Source organism: Gekko japonicus, unplaced genomic scaffold (assembly GCF_001447785.1).
Source record: "Gekko japonicus isolate JY-2015 unplaced genomic scaffold, Gekko_japonicus_V1.1 scaffold2679, whole genome shotgun sequence".
NCBI classification, from domain to species: domain Eukaryota; kingdom Metazoa; phylum Chordata; class Lepidosauria; order Squamata; family Gekkonidae; genus Gekko; species Gekko japonicus.
This window is the reverse complement of record NW_015172088.1, coordinates 82,684-108,884: the sequence shown is the minus strand read 5'-3', so window position 1 is coordinate 108,884 and position 26,201 is coordinate 82,684. Positions and strand designations below refer to the sequence as shown.

Sequence of the window (26,201 nt, the reverse complement as noted above, 5' to 3'; positions counted from 1 at the left end):
TTCCAAACTGATTCAAAGAATGTATAGTTCAAAGAAGAACATATCTGGTTTGGGGAAAACCACTGAATCAACGCCCTGTATGTTTGCTGTCTAAAGGTTATGCCATTAAAGGTTATTGAAATGTGAACTTGAAGAAAAACTGTTCTGAAGCTTCAGTGGTGGTACATTTAAGTGCTTGGAGACTCTTGGTTTTTTTTTTTTGGTTTTTTTTTTAAATCCCCTTGGAGACTCTTGAAGAGTGACTAACCCAGCAGCCTTGAGCCAGCAGGTGCACTGGAGGGGCGAGACCAGTCCTTCCCAGTGGTCCTTTCCTTGTTCTGCCTGTAGGCCCCAGAAAGCTCCGAGGGAGCCCTGAAGGAGAAGCTGGCCGGAGGAGATCAGAACAGGGACCCTGGATGGAACCAGGTGGCGTGGGAAGCGCTGAAAGCCCATATAAGCGGCCATCAGTATGTGAAGCCACATGCACAAGAACGCACAAAGCTGCCCTAAACGGAGTCAGCCCAGTTGGTCAGTCGAGATCAGGACTGTCTACTTTGACTGGCGGTGGCTCTCAGTGATCTCACAACACCTGATTTTTTTAGCTCAGGATGCCGGAGGTTGGACCTGGGGCCTTCTTCACACAAAGCAAATCTTAAATAGCTACCCTAGGAGCTCTTTTGGAGCTGCGGTGGCTCAAGTGGTTAAGACGCTGAACTGCAGGCTGTGGAAGGTTGGTAGTTCGAGACCCGAGCTGCCAACCTAGCAGTTCGAAAGCAAGAAATTGCAAGTAGATAAGTAGGTACCACTTCAGTGGGAAGGTAACAGCGTTCCGTGCACCTTGGTGTTTAGTTATGCCGGCCACATGACCACGGAAACGTCTTCGGACAGCGCTGGCTCTTCGGCTTTGAAACTGAGATGATCACTGCAACCCTAGAGTCAGATTCGACTGGCTTTCGAGCAAGGGAACCTTTACCTTTACTAGGAGCTCTTTAATTCCCCGGGACTCTAGTCACTGAAGTGACAACTCTGACGTACCGTGCATGTGGAAATGTCTCGCGGGAGTATTCCCTTCCCCATCACTTCTTCAAGCAGAGCTCCAGTTGGAGGGGCTCAGAGTTCGCTGCAGCAGGACTTGCCCGTTTATTCCTCCTGCAGTTGCAGGTTTCTGTCCTCTCTCCTTTCGCGGCCTCTGACACCCATCTCCCTCTTTCCCTGCTCTTCTCTCTTGCAGATAAGCTTTGTTTCAACACTTTCTTCAACTATGAGGATATGCAGGAGATCACAAAGCACTTTGTTGTGTGCCACGTGGATGCTCCGGGGCAGCAGGCAGGAGCCTCACAGTTCCCACAGGGGTAAGTCCCTCTAGGCAGGGGGACCCAGATCCTTCTCCCCCGAGGGGGCAGAGGTGTGTGCTCCTTGGCAGCCCAAATCCAACCCCTCCCTTCTTTGCACACTCCCTGTTCCTTGCTGTGCCACACAATTCCTTAGCGGGCTTCTGTGTAGGATTGCCAGCTCCGGGTTGGGAAATTCCTGGAGATTTGAGGGTGGAACCTGGGGAGGGGAGGAACCACAGTGGCATGTAATGCCATATAGCCCACCCCCTAAAGCAGCCCCTTTCTCCAGGGGAACTGCAGACTCTAATCTGGAGAACTGGGTTTGATGCCCCACTCCTCCATGTACAGCTGCTGGTGTGACCTTGGGTCAGTTACAAGTTGTTTCAGAGCTGTTCTCCCAAGGGCATTTCTCAAGAGAGCTCTCTCAGCCCCACCTACCTCACAGGGTGTCTGTTGCGGGGAGGGGAAGGGAGAGGAGATTGTAAGCTGCTCTGAGACTCCTTCGGGTAGTGAAGGGCGGGGTATAAATCCAACCTTTCTCCTGCTCTGTAGTCTGGAGATCAGTTGTAATTCCAGGAGCTCTCCGGGCCCTACCTGGTTGGCAGTCCTACTCCTCAGTTGGCCACACCCCCGTGCCTCAGACTTCAATGGCCCCCAAGCATTCACCACATACTAGTAGAAACTGCCCTTGAGAGGAACCTCTTTGCACAACTGTGCAGTTAATCACATTAGCTCTGTGAGTCTGGCCCCAAATCAGGACGAAGGTCAACGTCCACAAGGCTAGCTAAGACATAGCGAAGGTAGATAGTTGCGTGGTGCCAGAAATAGGCAGCCGCACAGCCATTGATAGGGGAAGGAAGGACTCAGCACTTCCTCACAGCAGAGCAGTGTCCTCTGGGACTAGGGCTGCCAAGTACTTACCGCGAATCGGCGGGGGGGACATGTGGTTCTTGGCAGGAACATTCCTGTGCGGAAAACACCCGCGCCCCACTTTGCTGTTGCCCAGACGTGACACCAGCACGCTGGGCACGTAGCTGGGCGACGCTCTGGCAGTGGGGCTGAAAACTCGATGGTACCATCGAGTTTTCAGCCCCATTGCCAGAGCGTTGCCCGTCTACGTGCCCAGCGTGCTGATGTCACATCTAGGCGACAGCAAAATGGGGCGCGGGCGTGTTACACGCAGAATTGTTCCGGCCAGAAACCATGTGTCCCCCACCGATTCGCGGTAAGTACTTGTCAACCCTATCTGGGACAGAGGATGTGCGTCCCCAAAGGGGGATTTGGGGTTCCCCAGAGAGCTGTCAGTTGTCAGGCTAGCCTGATCTCATCAGATCTCAGAAGCAAAGCAGGGTCAACCTGGCTAATATTTGGGTGGGAGACCACCAAGGAATACCAGGGGCATGATGTGGAGGCAGGCAGTGGTAAACCGCCTCTGGAATGTCTCTTCCCTTGAAAACCCTACGGGGGTCTCCATAAGTCGGCTGTAGCTTGATGGCACTTTACACACACACACACACGCAGAGCTGGTAGCTCATATTTGTGTCAGGCAACCTCCAAGATCCCTGCTCTCTCTCAGGCATCCCAGGTCCTCTGTCAGGAGATGCAGCCTCATCCTCCTCTGGTCTTTCTCCACAGGTACCAGTATCCTTCCATGGACCAGCTCGCTGCCATGCTGCCTAGTGTGGTCCAGCACTTTGGGTGAGTCTTGCTGTTCCTTCTTGTGATGTGACAGGGCAGGGCTTGGCAGGGAGATATCACGAGACAGATAGAGGCTGATGGGCGGATGTCTTTGTTTATTTGTTTTCTTTATTTTATTTAAAAGATTTCGATGTTGCCTTTCCACCCAGATGAGGGTCAATAAGGCGGCGAGCATTAAAACATTCCAGACATTTAGAAGTGTTTGAAATACAATATATATAAAATGTTTAAAACAAATAAAACATAATACAAACACATAAAGCCCTGACTTGGATAGCCCAGACAAGCCCGATCGCATCAGATCTCGGAAGCTAAGCAGGGTCGACTCTGGCAAGTACTGAGATGGGAGACTTCTTTGAAATACCAGAGGCAGGAGGCGGGGGGCAGGCTTTATTCAGCCATCTCTCTGAATATCCTCCCGGCCCTCAGTAGGGGTCAGACACCTCACCAGAGGTCACCATGACTTGCAGGTGTGCACATGCACACGCCCATATTAATTTTTTTTATTTAAAAAAACCCAAAATATAAACACATAAAAGGTCCTTTCCGCACTAGACCTTAAATCCTGGTTCAACCCTGTCCCTGAACTTACATCCTACACTACACTCGAGTTCACCCCTGTAATCATCTCGGGATATTTTTTGTTTCCACATTACATTGAGGTCACCCCGGTTTTGCCCCACACTTTTCCTGGGATAAACAACCAGGGATAAATGCAAGGTATTGTGTTGCAGGTTGAACTTTGATAAAACCAGGGATGAGATCCTAGTGCAGAAAGGACCAAAAAGACACAAGGGGGAGAGTTAAGTTTGAGTCTAGTGGCATCTTTAAGACCAACAGAGTTTAGTTCTGGGTTTATTTTATAGGAGGTCAAACAACAAGGTGCAGAATAATAACAGTAAGTGGGTGAAAAGAAATCAAATGCCCATCGCGTCTAAATATACTTTCCCTAGCTCACGATCTCAAGTGGCCTGACACTACTCACCCTTCCCCCAGGATGAGGGTTTTTCCCCTGCAGCAGCCTTTCTTACGGCTTTGCCCTCTGGAAGAAGGAACAGCTCTTCCTGCTGCTCCAGAACTTTTATTTCCAGCCCTCCTCTTTTCCTATTGGTCCATTTTGGCTCCAAAACCTCCCAGGGGCTTCTGGGAGTTGTAGGCCCAGCCTCACCTACTGCTAGCCAGGCTCTCTGGGCCTAGTAGGCCTCTGGTAGCACAGCCCAGATCATGACAGTGACGATAAAGAGAGGGAGCTCCGAAGTTTTGGTGCCTTGACCAAGATGGCGCTTTCTTGGGTTGCCACCTATGTAGCCTCAGATGACAGGGGGACCCAAAGCGGGGTCTCTGAAGGTGAACCCTGCAGGGAGGAAAAGGATCTTGCTGTTGTTGCCCTGAGCAGAGTCTGGCAAGTAGTTGGATGGCAGACCTCCTTGGAGTACCATCAGTCAGGAGGCAGGGGCAGGCTTTATTCTGCCAGCTGTCTGAATATCCTCCATGTCCCCAGTAGGGGTCAGTCACCAGGGGACGCCATGACTTCCAGGGACACACATATGAAAAAATACCACCACCACCACCACCCCAAAAAACCCAACAATAATGCTAAAGCAGGCCACCAGTTCCTACCTGGAAGTATAAGGATGAGTCTAATAATGACCTTCACCCTACAGAGTGCCAAGGGCTGGCCTAATGTGGCTCCCATTCAGGTGCCGTCTCTGGTTTTGAGCAACTCAACGTAATCTAGTTGCCTTTTGTGTGGCAGTCCAGTCCTTTGGGTATTTTGCCGATGCCACTGGCAAATAGTGAGGTCAGGCAGCATTGGCACAAGGTTCATATGCTAAGACTGGCAGAGCTATCTAAAGCACCCCAGCCCCTTGTCTTCAGCTCACAGGCCAGTGTGAGTTCAGTTTGTCACTGAGGTTGGACAAACTCAGGTTGGACCATAAATGGATCGAGTGGAGACTGGAGGTAGACCATCGAAGACTCGCAGTGGGAAAGAGATCAGGCGGTGGCTCCTAATAATTGACTTCCTTTTTCCCCCCAGGTTCAAGTATGTGATTGGAATCGGAGTGGGAGCTGGTGCCTATGTCCTTGCTAAGTTTGCTGTAAGTGACCTCTGACTGTGGGAAACGAGGTGGTGGGAGTGTGGTGTCGTGGCATCATGGTCAGAGTGTTGGACTAGGATCAGGGAGACCCAGGCTCGAATCCCCGCTCTGCCACGGAAGCCTGCTGGGTGACCTCAGGCCAGTCATTCTCTCGCGGCCTGACCTACCTCACAGGGTTGTTGCGAGGATAAAATTGGGAAGGAGAGAATGTTGTAAGTTACTTTTGGTGCCTGTTGGGAAGAAAAGTGGGGGATAATAAATAAATAAGAGGGCTTGGATTTGAGGCCTTGTGGGAGGAAGAAGATGGAATAACACAACAATGGAATCTGGCGCCCAACCCTGTGCTTTTACTTGGAAATAAGACCCACTGTAGATGCACAGAGAGTTGTGGTTCTGAGGTCATGCTTGCGGAATATCCCTCATCATTTCTGCATCAGTTTAATCTGCAGCAATTGCTTACCATCCACACTGCCAGTGTAGTGGACTAGATTTGGAACTGGATGCCCTCTTCTTGTCAGACTCGGGCTCACCCTAAACTGTGTTCTCTTTACCTATTTTCTGCCTGGTCTCTGTACCCCTTCCTCCATCCCCTTTTGCTAGGCACATCTGGTTTTAGGTTTTATGGCTTATTGCTTGCCCTCGCTGACATGGTTTTTTTATTCCTGGGTGGGGGGAGTGTGAGAGACTGTAGAATTAGGGAGGCATCGCATGAGTAACTCTTCTCTAAACAGCACCTCAAGGAACTTTCACACGAGAGTCCTCCTTGAAGAGATAAGACTTTTGAATGGCTAGCTGGACCGATATATCTGTCATGGTTGTTAGTATAACTTGTGTGGGTGTGGCCTGTGATTGGAATGTGGGTTTAGACTATACACCAGGTCCCCGCTTTGAGACCCTCAGTCCTGACAAAAAGTTCAACTCTTTAGCATCTCAAATCTCCTCAATAAACTTTCCTTCAAGAAAGCCTGTGTGGAGAGTGATTTGACTGGAGCCTGACACTTCTCAACATCACCGTTATGGGAGATCAAAGAGGTTTCCTCCTCCCTTGTTTGCCACCATGGTAGAGGGTCTCATCCAAAGCAATAAAATCCAAATTTTAAAAACTTCAGCATAAAAGTAAAGTAAAGAAAACCTCAGCAAAATACAACAGAACTTCAGCTAAAGAGGTCTCAGGGTTGCCAGGATCCAGTTGGCTGAAGTTCTGTCCCGACATCACAATTGATCTCCGAACCACAGAGCTCAGTTCCCCTGGAGGAAATGGCAGGTTTGGAGGCTGGACTCTATGATAACATGGCACCGCTGAACTCCCCCTCCCCCAAGGCCACCCTCTCCAGGCTCTGCCCCAAATCTCGAGGAATTCCCCACCCAGAATTGGCAACGTTGTCTTGTCACCTTAATTTACTTTAAGAGTGGCACCTGGAATGAAAAGGCTTTTGTCATGAGTAATGGGGTCCCTAGGTATTAGAGCCGACCCAGTTCCTGAGGCTGAATTCCTGCAGCAGCCCTGTTGCAATGAGTTGGGAGTTGCAGCCAAGGGCCTTGCCCAAAACGTGCTCCTCCTCTGATGCCCGTAGCTGATTTCTCAGGGGGAGTGACGCATTGCGGGGGGAATCCCAAGAGTAGGCTCTCCAGAAGATAGGTTGTGTCCTTGCTGCTGTGTAGGTCACTCAATCAGTGAGCCCTTCTCACAAGTGTTTATCATCCCGGCATGTGCTTTGATGATTTCTGGTGAGATGGTTTCTCACAGTGTCTGTCTGTTTTGCTACAGCTGATCTTCCCGGATCTGGTGGAAGGCCTTGTTTTGGTCAACATCGACCCGAATGGCAAAGGCTGGATCGACTGGGCAGCCACTAAGGTGAGCAGACCTCTTCCTTCCTTGACGCCACTGCTGTTTCGTGACAGGGTGGACACATTCATGCGAAATCACTCAAAATGGTGGGTGATACAACTCATGGACAAGTGTTATCAAACTTGGGACCTCGTTTGCCGTGGAAGTTCTCTGTTCTGTCTTTCTTGCCTGTACTATTCTGTTTCTGGACTGGGGAGTGGGGGATGGATGATTGAATGAATGCCTGTGTGGGGACCTGCTTTGCTTAGGCGCTTTGTAACTGTTTTCTTAAGAGCCTCCCGGATGGAAAGAATTTGAGTGACCTTGAAGCCTGTCTGCTAGCTATTTTGTAGATAAATAATTGTAGGCTCACAGGTGGGGGGTGAGGAGCAGCATTAGACTTAGGCGGGTTGAGTGGACAGTATGATTGGATGGGTCACTGGGGGGGTACTGTTTGAATCAGGTATAATATCGGACTGGTGCCAACCCAGTCAGTTCTGACACAGATGGCTTCTACTTGACGCAGCTACATATCTCAATAAACAAATCTTTGCCAAAAGAGTGTTGTTGGGAGTGGGTTCATGCAAGACAGCTGCGGAGGAGCAATGGCCCTTGTTCCTGTCAGGTGGGGAGGCGTGACCTATGTCTGCTGGACTTCTGTGAATGCAGAAAGGAAGGGGCCGTTCAGGGGCAGAGCACCTGTTTTGTATTCAGAAGGTCCCAGATTCAGTCTCCAGTGAAGAGAATCTCAGCCAGCAGGGCTGGGAATGACCTTTCTCTGCCTGAGACTCCGGCCAGGTAGCCCTGAGCTACGAGGACCAGTGGTCGGATCAGGCTGCTTCATACGTTCAACATGCAAACAGTAAAGTTCATACCCCCCTGTGATGGGGTAGTTGCCACCAGTCCAGGAAGGGATTGGAAGTTCTCTTGAGGTTTTGTAACTGGATCTGTAGGCTTCCTTTGCATGGGAGGCCTTTTCCTTTTTCACAGTTAAAGAGAGTGCTGTGTGGCATTGGGAAGGGAGCAGTGTTCCCTCTAAGCTGAGTTAGTGTGAGCTAGCTCACAATGTTTTAGACTCCGGCTGACACATTTTTGTCTTAGCTCAGGAAGGATGGCTCCAGAGCAAACTAATTTACGCAGTAGCCAAGTCACCTGCTCACAACTTTAATGCCAGTAGCTCACAATGTAGAATCTTGGCTCACAAGACTCCATAGCTTAGAGGGGGCTTGGGAGATGAGGTGTGTAATGGAGGCTGAAATACATCGGCCAGTGCCCTACAGGTGAGATTTAAGCCGGAACCCCATTCTGTTTTCTAAATCTTTAATGTAAGCGGCCTGCATGTGTTCTCTGCCATAGAGAAAGCTAGGCCCTGGCTCTTTTTGTTTTTAATGCTCCTTGGGATTGCATGAGATTCCCTGTTGAAAGCAATTGATGTTCTCCTCTGGCCTGCCCAGTCCGGGCTAGCTTGCCCTAGTCAGATCTTGGAAAGGTTGGCCCTGGTTAGACAGGGGTTGTTATGCAGAGGAAGGCAGTCACAGACCACCTCTGCTCGTCTCTTGCCTTGAACACCATTAGGCGGTGACAGTTCTGAATAGCCCCAAGACATGGTGATGGGCCCTAGGCTAGCTTGCTTTAAAATGGGTTAAATGTTAATGAAAGAGAGGTCTACTGATGGCTGTGAAGTCTGTTAGCTAAATGGAACCTCTATTTGCAGGGCCAATATACCTCTGAGTTTTAAATGCTGGCGACAGATAGTGCAAAATGTTGGGGGAAAGAATGGGGGACTCCAGAAATTTCTGGGCTGCAACCCTAAAGCTGCTGATTTCATTGCAACACATCTTCCAGGAAACATGTCTAGAATCGGACTGTTACTCCAAGCACAGCAGTTTTTTAAATTTTTCTGTTCTTTTCAATTCCCAGATCTCTGGCTTGACCAGCACTTTACCTGACTCTGTGCTGTCTCACCTGTTCAGCCAGGTAAGTAACAAGAAGGGGCTGGAACGCCTGACCTCAGCTTTAGATGTTACTTTACAGCCCATTGCTGGTTACCCAGTATAATATTAATTCCTTCTCCTGTCTCCCCTTCCCTTTTGTGTTCTGTGCTTTAGAATGGGGTTGCGTTCAGAGGCCACAAACACATCAGAGTTTGTGATTACATGAAGCATAATTTCCCCTTTGCCTGCTGCACTCCCTCTCCTTTCTTCTCTCATGCACTGAGCTGCAATTTCAGACTTCCCAGTTTAGGAAGTCTTGCAGTCTAACCTCAGTTCATTGCTCATACACAAATCTGTGCCTGCGTGCTCCTGTTGCCGAATTGGAAACACACAGTTGGAGTCCAACAAGTTAGATGAATATCTGTTTAAAACAGGAAATACAGGGGGCTGAGTACCTTAGCACTTCAACAATTCCAAAACTGTATTCTGTCCTAACCAGGAAGGGCAGAAGGTCTTATACCCCAAATGACATCACATATAGTTTACACATTAAAGTGTCTCTAATTGGTACCAAGCAATTAACATCATACAAGCATAATCTGACTCAGTGCATCTCTCAGTGGTGTCAGTAATTACACTTGTTTATCTTGTCTTCAGAACACTGGGAACATTAGAGAACACTGGGACCCTTCCTGGGCTCGCATGCAGAGAGCTAGCTGATAAGGGCTGTAAATCACATTAAACTTTGCTCTTGGCGACCTTGGAACTCCTAAATAGCATTCCATTCTTATTGCATCCTAATTCCTTCTACAGAGGCTTCTAATAATACTTTTGCTTAATATGGCTCCTTATACAAAAATGCAGTATGTGTGTGTGTGTGTATATATATATATATATGTGTGTGTGTGTGTGTGTATATATGTATATGTATATTCTACTATAAATTTATCTAATCAGAAGATTCTGGGTTACATACCAAGATCTGGATCTATTATGATTAAACTTTTAAAGGCACAGTGACAGCTGTCAATATATATAAAGGAGAGAGAGTGTCAGAAATCACATTCAGAAAGCACATTCTTTTTCCCTTGTCCTACATTTCCCCCTCTTGGTGAGATGACCACTCTAGGGTCATTGTCCACTTGAGCTGAGTACTCAGGATCCTCAGCCCAGTGCCTGGCAACCATAATCATTTGTTCAACTCTTGAGCTGGGGGTTCTGGGAACTGCAGAAGCACAACAAGCTATTATGGTTGGGGGTACATTGTATGCAAAGACAAATCCCAAAGATCAGTAAAATTCCTACCAGAAAAAAACGTCAAAACAGTATAAACAGTAGATCTCAGACCGGTGAACCAACTCCCAAACCAATCCCCCCACCCATGAGAAGGTATAATTCCTTTTGAAATGTCTTGGATATTCTTGATGTTTCGTTTGATGGAGACTGAATGATCACTCAGGTTCAAACAACACCTACCCTCAAATTCAGCGCAGTTGTGTCTGCCTTGAGTAGCAGGTAGTCTATAGCCATTCTGTTCTGGATGGCAGCCTTTTCAGTGTCATGGAGGTCTGCCAGCATACTTCCCAAAGCCTGGGATGTATCATTCATCAAACGGGTCAGTCTGCAAGCAAAGGCATCAATATTCTCAGAATTAATGGTGGCCAGGGCAGGGACCCCGACCAGAGAAGCGGCCAGGGCAGTAGATTCACCGATGGAAAACAGTCTCATCGAGGGGGTCACGTTTCTCATCGATCTCAGTATAGCTGTGATTAGGGCAGGGAAGAGCAGTTGTAGTTTTCCATGGAGTCAGGAAGGTTGTTAGGTGGCCATAGACACAAGGGCTGCCCAGGATGTTGCCAGGCACATAGGAATAAGCAGCTAATCCACAAAACCGGAACCATCCTCTGGAGAGTGTAGTATGCCGGGCATAAAACAGAGTAGATTCTGTCAGATTACACTCGAGTTGATGGTTGGTAACGTTGAGGCAGGTAGATGTACATCCCTTGAAAAACAGGCGGATCGCGTGAGCTCAGGCGTTCTGGGCTGCAGCAGGCTATGCCGATTGGGAGTCCGCACTAAGTTCGGCGTCACTGTGGCAACCAAACTGTTGTGCTGTTACAAACCAGGGTTTTGTTTATGTCCCGGAATGCGGGAGGTTTCTAAGCTTTGGTTTAACATGACAACCAGCTAATTCAGTTGCCCTCGCCAACTCAGAAAAGCACAGAATTTGCCATCCCAGAATGTTTGCAAAGTTTTTTTGCTAGATCCCCCCCCGACCCCCGATTCTACAGGAGGTGCTTTATGTTCCATTCTCAATTGTGCTCTGAATGCTTCTCTTTGGTCTGTTGTCATTTCCACACCCACAGGAAGAACTGGTGAGTAACACAGAACTGGTGCAAAGCTATCGGCAGCAGATCGGGAGCATGGTGAACCAGTGTAACCTGCAGCTCTTCTGGAACATGTACAACAGGTACCCAACTGCAAGCTGGATACAGAAAACCTTGGACAGTCCTGCTCCCACCCTGTCATATCAAAGAGCCATATGCTGGTGGCAAACTCATTTTTGGTGCTGACTGCAAACACTATAGCCAGCTCCCTGTCTGTGTGATGCCCCTTCCAGAAGAAAGGGGTGAGGAATTGTCTAGTAGCCACCCGCTCCATCCCTTCAGCATTTCTAGGGAGGGGGGAATGTCCTCTCCTTCCTTTCCTGCAGAGGGCTTCCTTTGTCAGCTGGACCTCAGTTTTGAGGCTGCTAGCTGTCAGGCAGGATTGATAAGGTTCCCCCCCCCTCCCCCAATGTGGTTAAGTGTACTCAGAGTTTGAGGGCCTGAGGACAGATCATACAATCCGCCTGGCCACTGGCCCCTTGTAGTCATCCCAAAGGGGACCCTGACTGTTCAAGGGGTATCTTCTTGCCGGTCCCTCAGGCTTTCTGCACAGCCATGACTGTTGTGCTTTTGGTATGTATATAAAGGCCTGAATGGCCCGGAGAAGATACTCAGGATTCCATAGGGGTGGATGGCTGAATTCCACCACTGGAAATGGTGTTTCCAGGGCCACCATGGCATGTGCAGAGAGTGTCAGACTAGAATCCTGGGGGACCTGAGTTTCAGTCCCTCGTTCTACCGTGGAAGCTCGCTGGGTGACCTTGTGCCTCTTGCAAATGCTCTGCTTGGCCTACCTCACAGGGTCATTGCTGTGAGAAAATGAAGGAGGGGAGAACCATGTTCTAGGCCGCGTTGGGTCCCAACTGGGGAGGAAAGCGGGGTATAAATCAGTTTTAAAAATGCACACACTGAGGCTGACCACACCAGCTGTGTGGTAGAGGCACAAATACCCGACTGCCAGGTTGTAACACATACAATTATCTCTCAGCCTATGGTTCTCATGTTGTGGCACCTGTTAGCCAGGTCTTTGGTCGCATGCTCTTCCCCAGACTGCTCTGAGGGCCAATTGCTTGAGTGAGTGCATGGGCGTAGGTGCGTGCATGAGAGGACCTAGCAAGGGACCAGGCAGAAGGATCAGAAGAAGGATCAGAAGAAGAAGAAGGATCAGAAGAAGAAGAAGAAGGATCAGAAGAAGAAGAAGAAGAAGGATCAGAAGAAGGAGGAGGAGGAGGAGGTTTTTATACCCCACTCCTCTACCTTAAGGAGTCTCAAAGCGGCCTACAATCTCCTTCCCTTCCCCTCCCCTCTCTTGTGAGGTAGGTGGGGCTGAGAGAGTGCTGAGAGAACTGTGACTGGCCGCAGGCTTCACATGGAGGAGTGAGGAAGCAAACCCAGTTCTCTGAATTAGAGTCTGTTGCTCTTAACCACTACACCATGCTGGCTAAAAGGTGCCTAGTGAGAGATCTGTCCCTCATCAGATGTTCTGAGACGGTGAATGGGGGCCACCCTCTGCTTCTTCACTTGGCTCAGAAGTGTGGCTCGGTGCCAGTTTGACACCAGAGTTTTGACATCTTGGTTTCTGGTTATTTGGAGGTGGCCCTTTCCAGTCCTTGAGACTTCCAGACCTCAGTGCTGAAAAAACTTCTCCCCAAGCCCAGAGTCCAGGATTGTCTTGCTTGAGTAGGTATTGAGGGAGGAATTGTCTGCCGTCTCCAGTTACCAGCTCTATGAGGGTAGCAAGAACATGTTTACTGTTTTCTCAATCAAGGCCAGAAGCCCAAGAATATTTTTTATGGGAGGGGATGTGTCTGTGGTTGCCCTTACTTTGGTAGCTGTGGTCTCCAAGGACAGGCTACTTTGAAGGAGAAAACAGCTGGCCATGTATAGATCTTGGGAAGCCACAGGGGCTGCAGTTCTGAACAAGGTGGTGAAGGGGACAGTATCAGCCACGGAGAGGCTTGCAAATCATCACTTTGGTGACCCACTCACAGTTGTTTTTTCCCCTCAGCCGCAGAGACCTGGACATTAACCGACCTGGGAGTGTCCCGAACGCCAAAACGCTCCGGTAGGTCGCAGGCTTGCTCCTGATTGGATGGGGAGGACCAACCGGGAGGGAGCCGCTTTCTGCTAATCACACAACAAAACACAACCTTTATTGGCATATAAAATCAATAAGATAAACTTTGTCAAAGTAAAATTACATCTGTAAGTCTTAAAACACCAATATTAGGAATAGTTCTTTGCTATCAAAATCTTGGACAAACAATCAGCAGTCTGTACAGTAACATCTGGTGACTTATCAGCTAAAAGAAACCTAATTGCACTATCAGAATTGGCCCTAGGCAGTAAAGGCTTAATCAGAAGATATGAGTAAAGGGGGGCAGCGTAGCAGAATATGATCTAAAGTATCAGATTCTCTGAGTGGACAATTGCAAACCCTGTCACATTTCGGGATGCCTCTATATCTACCTGAGGCCCAAGATGAGGGGAAAACATTAAATCTGGCTAGCATAAAGACTCTGCGTTCGTTGCAGCGGGATCACCATATTACAAAAGTATTGTGCCATGCTGTTTGGTACATATCTGAGGCCAAGGGAAATGGGGGAACAAGTGCCCCTGGCACCTGCCTGGATTGTTTGGGCTTCAGTGTCCCAAATTCTTCTACCAATTGTCCAATATATAAAGGTCTCATCTTGATTTTCCAAAGTATCCAGGTCGATGTCAGTTGAGCGTATTTTAGAAGTTATAGCCTGTGCCCACTTGGATACATATGAGTCCATAGTCAAGTGTGTAATTTCTGCTAATCACGTTTCTCCCCTTGGCATTTGCAGCTGCCCTGTGATGCTTGTGGTGGGAGATAATGCCCCAGCTGAAGATGGTGTGGTGAGTGGGGGGGGGGAACCACTCACCAGGTGCATGCTGGCAACCTAGGGACATATTGGTGACTTAGACCCCCAAGCCTGCCCCTGGAGTAAATGGTTGCCTTGGAGGGTGGACTCTAGCATTATATCCTGCTGTGGCCCCTTCCCAAACCCTGCCTCCCGAGGCTCTCCAGGAACCTCCAAGATCTTCACAGCCTGGAACTGGCGACTCTAGTTGGGACTGACTAAGCTGGGTCAGAAGTGTCTTTATCCCCCTTCAAGGGTGTGTGTGTGTGCGTGTGTCTGTCACATTCTTGAGTGCACAGTCATAAAGGCTAGAAACAGCACTTAAAACCTTCAGACTTTGAAACAAAGGCCTGTTTTGCAGCCTCTTGAGAGAGTCCTCTCTGTTGCAGAGCATGGGTATGTGGGGGGTGATGGCTCAGCCGCAGAGGACATTTGAGCCACCGTTTCTTGACCTGGTGTTGTTTTTGAAACATCGCTTTGTCTGTTTTTCAGGTTGAGTGTAACTCCAAGTTGGATCCAACCAGCACCACTTTCCTGAAGGTGAGAGGCATTTATTTCCCTACTGCCACCTTTTAGAGGAGCAGGACGCATAAGCTGGGGTGCCCCCTCTTTCCTGTGTCTTCCTCTTTTCTTGCACACACTCTCTGACCTTCCCAGTCTTTGGGACCGAGTCAGACCCCAGCAATTGTCACCTCTTCTCTCTTTGGGGGTGTTCTCCTTCTCTTTTGCCAAGCCTGTTCTGAGCCTTGTCTTGGTGGTTTTCTTTACTGCCTCACTACCCTCCCACATCCACATTTGGCTTCTCATTCAGATGGTAAGCACTCTGGGGCAGAGACCATTTAGTACACCGCCTAGTGCAACTGATGTCACAGAAATGTAACTGCAAGAACCAGTGGAAGGACTTTCCAGCCCTCTGCTACCTACAGGGCTCCATTTGAGGGGAGGGAAGAATGGATGGCTGTTTCAGAAAGTCTCACAAACTGTTGAAAGTTGAAGTCACAGTGGCACGAGTAGGGGGTGGCTGTCATTTAAAGTACAGCACAAGCAGGTGAAAGAAGGACACTCTGTGTTTTTGTTCCTGAAAGAGCTTCCCTCCAGCCTTCCCCCCCCCCCATCTGGGCTTTGAGGTGGAAGTAACCCCTCATGGATTACTGTTCCACTCCTATTTTATAGGAGGTAGATGTGGCTCACGTTCTAACACACCAGTAGCACTGCAGCTGTTGAGGTGCAGATCAGAGAGAGGTGCCAGTTGCCGGCATCTTGGGGTTTTTAACACAAAAATGTCTCACTGGAAGCTCTAACAACAAGAGGGCAGCCATCTTGAAACACTCCTGGTTGGATTGAGGCTTTTGGGAGGCACCAGAGGTGGTTCAGGGCTCAAACGGTGACTTCCAAAGGGCATTGTGTGGGGGCCTTCCTTCTCGGAGGCCCAGGAGGACAGGGGAGAGTTCTCTGATCCAAACTTTGTTTTCTCTCAGATGGCTGATTCTGGTGGTCTCCCCCAAGTCACACAGGTGAGTTCTTTGGCACTTCTCTGGCTTTGTGGTGACTAGAGATGTGAAGGCCTGGGGAAAATACTGGAAAAATTCAGAAAAAAAAATGGGTTTTTTCAGTTTTTTTCCTGAAGCCTTTTTGTTTTTTTCCGAAAAATTGGAAAAATTGAAAAAAGAAAAAAAATGATTATGGAACATTTTATTTTAACATGATGAATAAAATATTTTAAGACAAGGTGTTCAAATATTTTCCAAATCATTTCTAAAAAATATGTATGGTGTCAGATTGATCTAATTTTTGTGCACGGAGGACAAGCAAGTCCTAGGTTACAAACTGAACTCTCCAATGCAAGAACAAGATGCATTTCTTCCTTTAGGAGGTGCTATTGTCACAAGAAAAGAAAAAGGTTTCAGTTTTGTTTTTGCATGTGGGTGGGTATTCTGTTTGTAATAATTGTTTGGATACACTATATTTTTAATATGCTAGTTGTGATAATTTCATGCCGAGTAAAAATGTCCATAGTCATATTTTATGTTCCTAAAGTAACAGAATGACTTTCAATCTAGAAAAGACAAAATAAATGCTAATGTAGCATTTTTTCAATTTTTCCGAAAATTTCCGTTTTTTTCCGAGCTTCAAAATTTCCGGAAATTTTACATCTCTAAAAGATTCCTGGTTGGAAGCTCCCAGTTCTTTTCGTTTCGCAGAAAAAAAAAACTTCTGGAGCTGCTTTCTTCTCTTGGCTCAGTTGTGCCTGAAGAAAATCTGTATTTCTATGTCCCGCTCATTGAAGCTGATTTTAGATAGATAGATAGAGAGATAGATAGATAAAGAGATAGCTAGATTTGCTTTGTGAAATCCAGCATTTGGGGAAAGGTCTTCAGACCCTGTGAGGGAGACAACTGTCGGGGAAGTTCTGAGCTTTGGATTTCAGACTTGAAAATCTTATAATGATATTTTCCCCTCATTTATGGAGTGAAAATAAACAGCTTATTTTATGCTTTGATGGGGAATCTGTAGAGCTGGTGGAAAATGAGGACTTGGGATTCACATACTGCAAATTCAAATTTAAAATTTAAGATGTCATAAACTTTGATTTTTGAAATTTTGAATTCTAAACCTTTCTGTTTAAGTATGGGAACCTACCAATTAAGTCATATGCTATTCAGTGGGGCTTACTCCCGTGCAGGGCTTTTTTTGTAGAAAAGGCCCAGCAGGAACTCATTAGCATAATAGGCCATACCCAACAGCAGGAACTCATTAGCATATTAGGCCACGCCCCTGACAGCACAGCTCATTCGCCTATTAGGCCACACACCCCATGTTACCAGAAGTGTAGTCATCCAGCCACACCCACCTTTTGCTTCTTATTCTCTTTACCTTGTTCGTTGACAAAACCCAGGGCTTTTTTTTTTTTTGAGCAGGAACTCCTTTGCATGGTTGGCCACATACCCCTAATTGGAGCCAATCCTAATGAGTTTCTGCTGTTGGGTGTGGCCTGTTATGTTAATGAGTTCCTGCTGGGTGTGGCCAACTTGGGAGCCAGCCGGAACTCCGTTCCTGCTCGTTCCTGCCCAAAAATAGCCCTGCTCCCATGGAAGTGCCCTTAGGATGGGAGCCAAATATCCCAGCAGACTTTGTTCTAGGTGTTTGTCTCTTGATTTTCACCTCCCTCCTTACTCCTCTGCTTTCTTGAACAGCCTGGAAAACTGACTGAAGCTTTCAAGTACTTTCTGCAGGGGATGGGCTACAGTAAGTATTTGTTTAGTTTTAGGCACTGGCAGGGCAGAAGATGGGGTCTTGGCAGGTGCGTGTGTGTAAGTCAGAGGTTACGAGAGGTGTTCTTCATTGTGCCTGTATGTGCATGCGTGTGCAGGTGAGTGTGTGTGTACGGATTCTGAACCAACTAAGGTCATTTGTATGCAGGAATAGTCCTCTGTGCATGCATTCCCAGTTCAGTGAGAAAACATGTGGGCTCATGGAAACTAGTGCCATGCTTCCTTGGGCTCCAAAGGTCCATCCAGGAGCCAGGATTGCACGCATACAGCCCCCCACTCTCCAGTGTTCTCCCTGGTAACATGAGGGAAACCTGCATCTGCTGCCCCCTCCCCAAACTGATGATCAGCACCGCCACTGCTGGCAGTCCACTGCTGATCAAGGCGCCTCATCCTGGGGGAACATCTGAAAGTATTTTCAGTGCAATCCTAAGTGCAAGGGAGAGTCACACCCTTCTAAGCCTACTAACTTCACTGGACTTAGAAGGGTGTCACTCTGCTTAGCATTGCACTGGCAGGCACGTGTACTGAAGGCTGGGCAAACATGTGCGTTTGGAGCTGCTGAGACTGAGATTTCCAGCGCTGCACCTGGCAGTGAGGAGATTGCTTTTGTTTAGCTCCAGCCTTTAGTATCAGTGGTTTAGGGACAGGCATCTGCGTGGCAGCTGTGCTTCACCGTGCAGAATGGATGAAAACATTCGGATCCACACCAGCCAGGACCAGACTGTCCCTGCCACCTTGCCTTGTTGTCGATACTACAGTCTAGCAGCTCCTACCCATCTTTCACAGATCTCAGCCCCACCCCTCTTGAGCTCTTGGCCTACTGCAAATACTATATTATTTTCGGGCATGTGGAAATTGACCACTCGTTGAGGAAGCCGGAGCAAGTCTTGCCTGTCTAACTCCTGCTTTCCGTCGCCAGTCAGCTCTGGGTGACCAGTCCCACGTTCACATTTATGCAGTTGTTTTTTCCTGTCCTTTGGAGAAAGAACATGCCAAGAACATCCTTAGCAGTGTTCCATTGGGGTGGTTTGTTTTTATGTTTCCCTCAAAGCTGACTTCATTTGCTGCAGCAACAGCTCTCTGGCGGGTTTCTGATGTTCCCGTTTCACAGACAGGGAATTGAGGGTGAGGGGGAAGAACTTGCCCCAGAGGCCCCAGTGACCACCTAACCGTCCACTGAATTTTGTGTGCATTGAGGGCCCAGTGTATGTGGCACTTCACAAGCAAACCGGCTTATGGAGGAGTAAATTCTTGTGGACTGTCTTGAAACCTAGGCCACAATAAATTTGCTGATCTTCAAGGAGTCTAATTACACAGTTCCCAGGGCCATCCCTCAGTCAAGTGCTGGGACTCCCTGTTTGAAACTTAAATTCTCAGACACATGTGGGACTGATTTGGATTGGGACCACGTGGGGAGAGGGATCTTAAGCCCCTCCCCCCATGTGCACACTATTTTTCAGACCTGAAATGGCCCCAGGAAGCCCTGTTTGCCCCACGAGGAAACGTGTATGCCGCCCATCTGTACAAATATATTTTGGCAACAGGGGCAAATAAGGGCTCCCTGGGGCAGTTACAGGCTGAGAGAATGGCACATGAGAAAAGGAATGTCAGCCCCCCCCTCTCCACTGGCCACAGGCCTGATCTGAATCCCCCCCCCCGTGCATCAGAGAACCTAAGTTTCAGGCAGGGCCTCCCAGGACACACCTGCTTGACAGGACCCAGGGTGACTTTGGAGACAATGCTGAGAACACTGAATCATGCGGTTGGACTCTGAGCCGCAAGGTTTGCTAAAACTTCAGTGTCTTCCCAGAACATCCTCAGAATGGGAGAGTTGATGGGCATTTGGGCCCAGCACAATGTTTGTAACCTCATGATTTTATTTAGCAAGTGTGGGTGTATGTGCGCGCTTGCACGCGTGTATGCGAAATTGTCCTTGTCTTTTGATGTCTCTCTCTCTTTCTGGTTATTGATTATGATGTCCTTGTCTGATCTGTATCTGATTTTGTTACCCCTGCGTCTCTGTGTGTGTGTATGCGTGTATGGGGGGTGGGTGGGTCAACCCTTACCGATGTTGTATTTCCAAAGAAGCCTCTTGCTTCCACCTAGATTCTGTCCCTCCCTTTCACCACCAATTCACCGCCCCCCTCCTCCGTCTCTTTCTTAGTTGCATACCTGAAGGACCGAAGGCTGAGTGGAGGATCAGGTACCCCCCCACTCCTCAACCCCACCATGCCTGCTTTCCTTCACGCCAACATGTGCATGTGCCCTGGCTCCGCCTCCATCCCATGCACATTGGTGCTGTGCAGAATGAGTGCTCTATTGCAGCTTTCACAGCTGGATCTGCCGGGTGAATCCCATTGCAAAGACTGGCCTGCACATTCATGGGCTTCTTCTGTATCCCTTAGGAGCTGTGGATGCAAATCCAAGGCTCTAAGGGTCGGGCCAGCCCAAGAGGTGTGTCAGGATTCCTTGAGATGCCTTTGAAGAGCTGGCCTCTGGTTCTCGCACTACACCCAGTTGAATCCTCTGCAACACTGGCATAACCTGGGGCACCCCTTCAGGAATGCATGCCTTTTCCCCAGAAAAATGACACTTAATCTAGCTTTTGTCATAGGGATGGGCATGGACCAGTCCATGGGCCTAATTTCATCACAGACTGGGGGCTGGTTTGTGATCCATTTGCCCAGTCTGTGCATTTGCTGTTTTGACAGACTGCCCATGGACTGCAGGTTCTTTTAGGCGGTCCATTTGGTCCACTGGAGTGGTTTGCGGGGAGTGAGCTCAGGAGGCAGGGGCGGCACGACCTGGAAGTGGGCTGAGCCCACTTTTGTGTCCCCACAGAACTCGTGGACCACAAACTGGTTCGTAACTGGGAAAGTCGGTGGAAGGTCATGGTTAATGAAATTCACGAACCTCCATGGACCTCAGTTTTTCCGGTCCATGCCCTTTCCCACAGGTGGTACTTCCAAGGTTGCAGCTGTGTCATTTAGAAGTTTTTATTCAAGCCCTTCAATTCAGTGTGAAAAATAACAACTCTCAAGGCTGCTTGAAGTATAATCCTAAAACAATATTTGAACATTATAAAAATCAACGTGAGATCACAAAAAAGCAGGTTAAAAATGGCAATAAACATCTAAGAATAATTGAACCAGCATACTTAAAAGTAGCATCAAAAACTGTACAAGCCTGAGAAAAAGAAACGTTTTTACTTGAAGCTAGAAAGTGGGGGGGGTGCCAGGTGTGTGTGGGGACTCTCTCTCTCTGGGGAGGAAGCCCTAGGGGCTGTCATTTCTCAGGGTAGGAACACAGAGAGAAGGGTCTTCCCAGTCCTTTCCCGCAGGAATGTCTTTGGGTCAGGTCAACAGGTTCTATGTCAGGTCTGGGAGTTCTGTGCTTCCCACACGCATGAGCACCTGATTTGGATCAGGGCCATGGAACATGACGAGAGGAAACCATTGGTATTTTCCTGAGGGGAAATGCCGCCAGGGAGCTGCTGTTAGCCCCACTGGGGAAACTTATGTGTATTGGATGATGATGAAGTGGGGGGCAGGCAGGAGGCAGCTGATGAAAGGGGGCCTCGTGTGTCCCAACCCCAAGGATTGGAGTCCAAAGCACCCCAGTTCCTCCCCTTATCCCCAGACACCCCCAAGGAACTCTCAGGAGTGAGTTCCAGTGAGCTGAACTTGTGCTTAAGGTGCCAAGGCAGGTGCCAGAGAGACATCCGTTTGCCCTGTGCCATTGTGTGGGGAGGGAGGGAGGGATGCCTGGCAGAACCACAGTGTCCTACAGGGGCTTCTGCACACATTCTGAAGCACCTAATGATGACCTGCATGTGTGAAAGAGGCATCACAGATGGATCACTCCACGTTGCCTCAAAGGCAAGACTTTGTCTCAAAGGCATTCTTCAGTGGTTCAGATCGTGGGACAGTCCTTACTCTTGGGATAAGCTCCTCCTCCTCCAATTGCAGGGTCGGCTTCAAGCGTTGAGCCAGGCGGGGAGGGGCTTATCCCCTGGAGGCTTCCCAGTTCTTGCCAGCCCTGCTTAAGAGCAGGACGTGCTTCGGCAGCGCTAGGCAGCACAGCAAGCAAAGAAGAAAGAAGGAAGGAAGAGAATTGGGCCACAGCACTACTGGCATGCAATTTCAGCGGCACAGAAAAAGAGAGAGCCTACTGGCACTGGGAGGTCCCCGGCAGCTGTGAAGTCACAGTGGCTCTCAGCAGACTCCCGCCGGCTCTGCCTTCTGGGTGGAGGACCTGCCCCTTCATTCAGCAAGGGGTGCGGTAGAGTGTGCGGCTGGTGGTGGGGCGACGCTGACAAACCGGCTACCTCCCTGACCACAGCAAAGTTTGGAGTCGCACTATCCGTCCAAGCTGTGGTGAGTCCCCTCTGCCTGCCAACGGCAGACACGAATCTGCCCCGGGTTTTCCCGGAGGGGAGGGAGCAAGGCTGGGGAGGCCTGGAAGAACCGAGGCTTCCCCTAGAAGCCTGAGGAGGCGAGGGGGGAGGATATTCCCCACCAACCCGCAGTCAGAAAATCGCTCCAAACAGGCTGACCCAGGATAATATTTGAATGGGAATCTCCAGGGAAGGCTGGAGGCAAAGGTTACCAGTTTCCAGCACATTTCATGCAGTGCAATGGGGATGCTAGGTTTAGGCGGGGGGAAATGGCAGCAGCCATTTTAAGTCCCTAATAGCGATCTTCATAGTTGTTTTCTCTTTCGCTTTCACATTGCAGGCTAAGAAGGATGACTGATAAGACCGAACAAGACAGGGAGAGCTCCCTTAGCGAGATGAGCCTTCCCAGGTTTTCAGTATCTCTGTCCTCCAGGGGTCATTTCATAGAAAAAGAGTTGCAGGAGCTCATTTGCATAAATAATTTGCATATGCCACACCCCCTGACAAAGGGCAGGCATGCAGGCATGCCTGCATTCCCTGCCTGATCTTCTACAGGTGCCCTGTGCCTGCAGGGCACCTGGAGAAGATCAGGCAGGGAACCCAGGCATTTAACCCCCCCCACTTCCCCAAGTTTCTCCGCAAAAGCAGAGAGGCTCAGGGAAAAAAGGGGGCATGTCTGCCCGTCTCCCCTTTCCCTTCCCAGCCAACCCACCGCAGAGAAGATCGGGCAGGGAACCCAGGCATGTTTAAAATGCCTTTCTTTCCCTTCCCCATCTGGAAGGTGGCGGGGGAGCTCTGCGGGAAAGGCGGTGGGGGAAAGGCATCGGGGGGACTCTGCAGGCCTTCCCTGGCCTGTCCGCCTGGGCAGGTAGGCCAGGAAAGGTGGCAGGGGGGCCATCCCTGGGCTCCTTACTGCCAGAGTGTCGTTCTGGCGTGTTCTGGCAGGAAATGACCCCTGCTGTCCACACAGGAACCAATGGAGGCACAAGATATGGATGCTAGAGAGCTTAACAAGACTGAACTTTTAAAGTAGTTCAGAAGTGAGATGAGAAGGGAGTTTAAAGATATGCTACAGGAGACACTGCAAGGGTCTGCTCCCTCCAGATCCTCTATAGGATGGGGTAGATCAACAAAGAAGTCCAGGCATCATCAGGAAGATGAGTCCTCAAGCACCTCTTGATCCCCTCCTAGATCTAAACAAAAAAAGAGGAATCACCCCTTAGAGAATATAGCCCTCTCCTGGTTGGTAGGGAAGTAGAGTCGGACTTTACAGCCTCTTCCTCATAGAAGGAGGAAGTGGAGCTCTCAGAGGAAGAGGAGGAAATTATGCCATCAGTTCAGTCCAGACTCTTTCCTCAAGAGTTATATTCACGCCTCCTGCCTAAAGTCCTCAGAACCCTAGATCTCACAGCCAAACCCAAGGATGATACAGAGCAAGGGTCAGAGTTTCAAATGGGATCAAGTAAACTGATGAGTAAAGTGAGGAGTAAAGTGAAGAGTAAAGAGACAAGGACTGCCCCACTCCCAGGACCACCGGAGAATGGAAGATTTGTCTTCACTTAACGTGAAGCTTCCTTCTTGGTGGTCCAGTAGTGGGACAGTCCTACCCGCCCTGGTTTGAGGGAGCGACTTCCGGTGCTTATTAGGGGATGTTCCTCGAAGTTGGCTGGAAAAAAAGGGGGGGGCAGCAGCAATGAATAGAGCCTGGCTCATGCTGAAAGTCTGTATGTTCTGTCTAATGAGCAAATAAAGTTCAATATTTGTGTTGAGAAAGCCTGCTGCTTGCTTTCGTTACTGGTTGGGGAGGGGTGCTGGTTTTTTGTGGTTCAGTATTGTGCAGGTTGTTGGGAGAAGGTTAGCTTAGTGAATGACTGGGGATCTAGAGGACAAGCCCCTCCCCTCCAGGATTGAAGTTTTGTCAGCCTTGCCTGTGGAGAGGAGGAGCTAAGTCCCAGGAGTAAGGAGTCAAGGACTGCCCCACGCCCAGACCACCGAGAAGGAAGTTTCACGGTAAGTGAAGACAAATCTTCCATTTAGGCAGAGAAACATCTATTGTCATTGAAAGCAACACACGTGGCAGGGAAAGACGATGTGCTAGTGGACTGGCTAAGCCAGAGACGTCTGGACCAGTCAGAATGGACGTTGAACAAGGCAATATTCTCCCAGATCTGCAACAGGTTCGGGACGGTGGTAATGGAGTTGTTTGCGATGGAGTCAAACCGTCAAGTTCAAGAGTTCTTCTCCAGGACAAGAAACGACCAGGCCAGAGGAACCGATACACTAAGTTGCGAATGGCCACAAGGTCTCTTTTACGCATTTCCACCAGTACAAATAATGCACAAGGTGATGCAGAAAATACATCAACAGAAAGCGGAAGAAGTACTGGTAGCACCATTTTGGCCATGAAGACCGTGGTTTCAAGATCTAAAAAAGCTCTCGATAGTGGACCCATGGCATCTGCCCATACAGAAGGACGTGTTGATACAAGGACCAACACAACATCCATGACCAGAAATGCTCAGTCTCACAGCATAGAGCTTGAGCGGAAACTGTTAGCGGAAGTGGGTTACTCAGATAAGGTTATAAAAACCATGTTAGCGTCCAGAAAAGGATCCACCAACAAGATTTACAACACCGCCTGGCAGGTGTTCCACTCATATTGTGTGGAACGTGAGATAGAACCCCTTAAAGCTTCAGGTAGGTCTATCCTACGATTCCTGCAGGAAGGTTTAGACAAAGGTCTCAGTACTAGCACACTGCAGAGACAAGTTTCAGCCATATCAGCTGTCCATGGGGTGAGACATGGAAAGTCACTACAACACCATCATGTTAAAAGATTTTTGAGAGGCGCTACTCTAATAAAACCCACCTCAGGTACATAGGTTCCCTACCTGGAATCTGAATGTAGTTTTGAGGTCCCAATGGCTTCATGTCCTCTTAAGGAATTGATCTTTAAGATATTAGTTTTAGTGGGCATCACTTCGGCACGTCGGTTGTCAAAGCTGAGGGTTTTATCAGTCAACAAAGGTTGTGTTTTTCACAGGGACAGGGTGGTTCTTCACTTAGACCCTGCCTTTGTGCCTAAGGTAAATTCTGTGTTTCACATAGCAGAGGAAGTGATTTTAGCCATTTTCTGCTCAAACCCTAAACACGAGAAAGAACGGGAATGGCATTTCCTGGATGTTCAAAGGGCCCTTAGCTTCTGTATTGATAGGACTAAGCAATGGAGAAAATCAGAAACACTGTTTGTGTCCTTTAGAAAGTCCTCCTTGGGGGAACAGGTCTCGACGGCCACTCTTAGCAGATGGATTAAAGGCTGCATTTTCCTAGCTTACAAGGCCAAGGGCATAGAACCTCCCGAGGGGATTGTAGCGCACTCCTTACGAGGAGCAGCAACATCGGTAGCCTGCCGTTTGTTCCCTTCACTGGAGACCATTTGTAGAGCAGCTACCTGGAAATCTGTACATTCCTTCACTAAGCACTATAGGGTGGATAAGTTGGCATCAGCAGAGGCAGCCTTTGGCCACAGCGTGTTGCAACACATCCTGTAAACGGAGAAACATAATGACCCTCCCTTGGGGCACACTGCTGTTTTACGTCCCAAGAGTAAGGACTGTCCCACAATTTGATCCACTGGAGAATGGCAAATTTCACTTACCGTGAAGCTTCCTTTCTCGGTGGTTCAGGAGTAGGACAGTCCTGCCAGCCCAATTTATAGGTGTGGGGTTTTTGCTGGTTTACGGGTGTGGGGCTTTGATTCTTGTAGTGTCTATCACAGTTGGATGCAGGCTTTTTCACCTGCCACTGACTCTTGGGCCCCCTTAGAGGTTTGGTACCTGATGGCTTTCCTGGGCTTGGGGTCCCCAAGTCCAGTCCGGTCAGGTTGGTTTTCTCCCCCCCCTTCTCTGCCTCCTCAATGCTCTCTCTTCACAAAGCACCACCACCACCCAATTTTGTGAATCGTAGGAATATTTCCTAATCATCCACAAACACCTCCCTTTCCCATCTCCCCCCCCCCCCAGGTTAGGGAGCAGGAAGGGACTCAAGTGAGAGGGCAGGCTGGGCAGGGACTTTCCTGAAGGCCCGTAGCTACCGTGGGGTCCACGGGGCCTAGTGGTTTTTATGAGCCTCACTCCCCGAGCCTTGTCTCCCCTTCCCCCCCGGCCCCCTCCCCCTGATTGCCTGTCAGCCTGTCCACGGAGAGGACGAGGGCAGTGATTTCAGATGTGGCAAGGCGAGGCTGAGAGAGCCACCCAGGCAGCAAACATGAATGGTAAAGCCCAGGCAAGGCAAAGAGGCAGGCAGGCAGGCACCTCCTTTGACCCAGCTGTGCTCCAGCAGGCTGAGCCCACACACGGCACCTCCTCCGTGACCAGCCTGGCCGCT

At 49.1% G+C, this 26,201-nt stretch overlaps 1 protein-coding gene across 2 annotated transcripts in view; it reads left to right on the top strand.

Moving 5' to 3' along the window:
* Positions 1 to 26,201, top strand: part of NDRG4 (NDRG family member 4) — a 41,440-nt gene that overhangs the window by 14,345 nt on the left and 894 nt on the right. The window contains exons 3-14 of one of the 2 annotated variants that reach the window (XM_015420916.1): positions 1,211 to 1,331; positions 2,949 to 3,011; positions 5,050 to 5,110; positions 6,879 to 6,965; positions 8,859 to 8,915; positions 11,239 to 11,342; positions 13,268 to 13,324; positions 14,091 to 14,142; positions 14,640 to 14,687; positions 15,626 to 15,661; positions 17,342 to 17,393; positions 19,584 to 19,622. In XM_015420916.1, coding sequence (XP_015276402.1) covers positions 1,211 to 1,331; positions 2,949 to 3,011; positions 5,050 to 5,110; positions 6,879 to 6,965; positions 8,859 to 8,915; positions 11,239 to 11,342; positions 13,268 to 13,324; positions 14,091 to 14,142; positions 14,640 to 14,687; positions 15,626 to 15,661; positions 17,342 to 17,393; positions 19,584 to 19,622 — 777 coding nt within the window. The remainder of the gene's footprint in view (positions 1 to 1,210; positions 1,332 to 2,948; positions 3,012 to 5,049; positions 5,111 to 6,878; positions 6,966 to 8,858; positions 8,916 to 11,238; positions 11,343 to 13,267; positions 13,325 to 14,090; positions 14,143 to 14,639; positions 14,688 to 15,625; positions 15,662 to 17,341; positions 17,394 to 19,583; positions 19,623 to 26,201) is intronic. The other variant, XM_015420915.1, reaches the window with a different exon arrangement.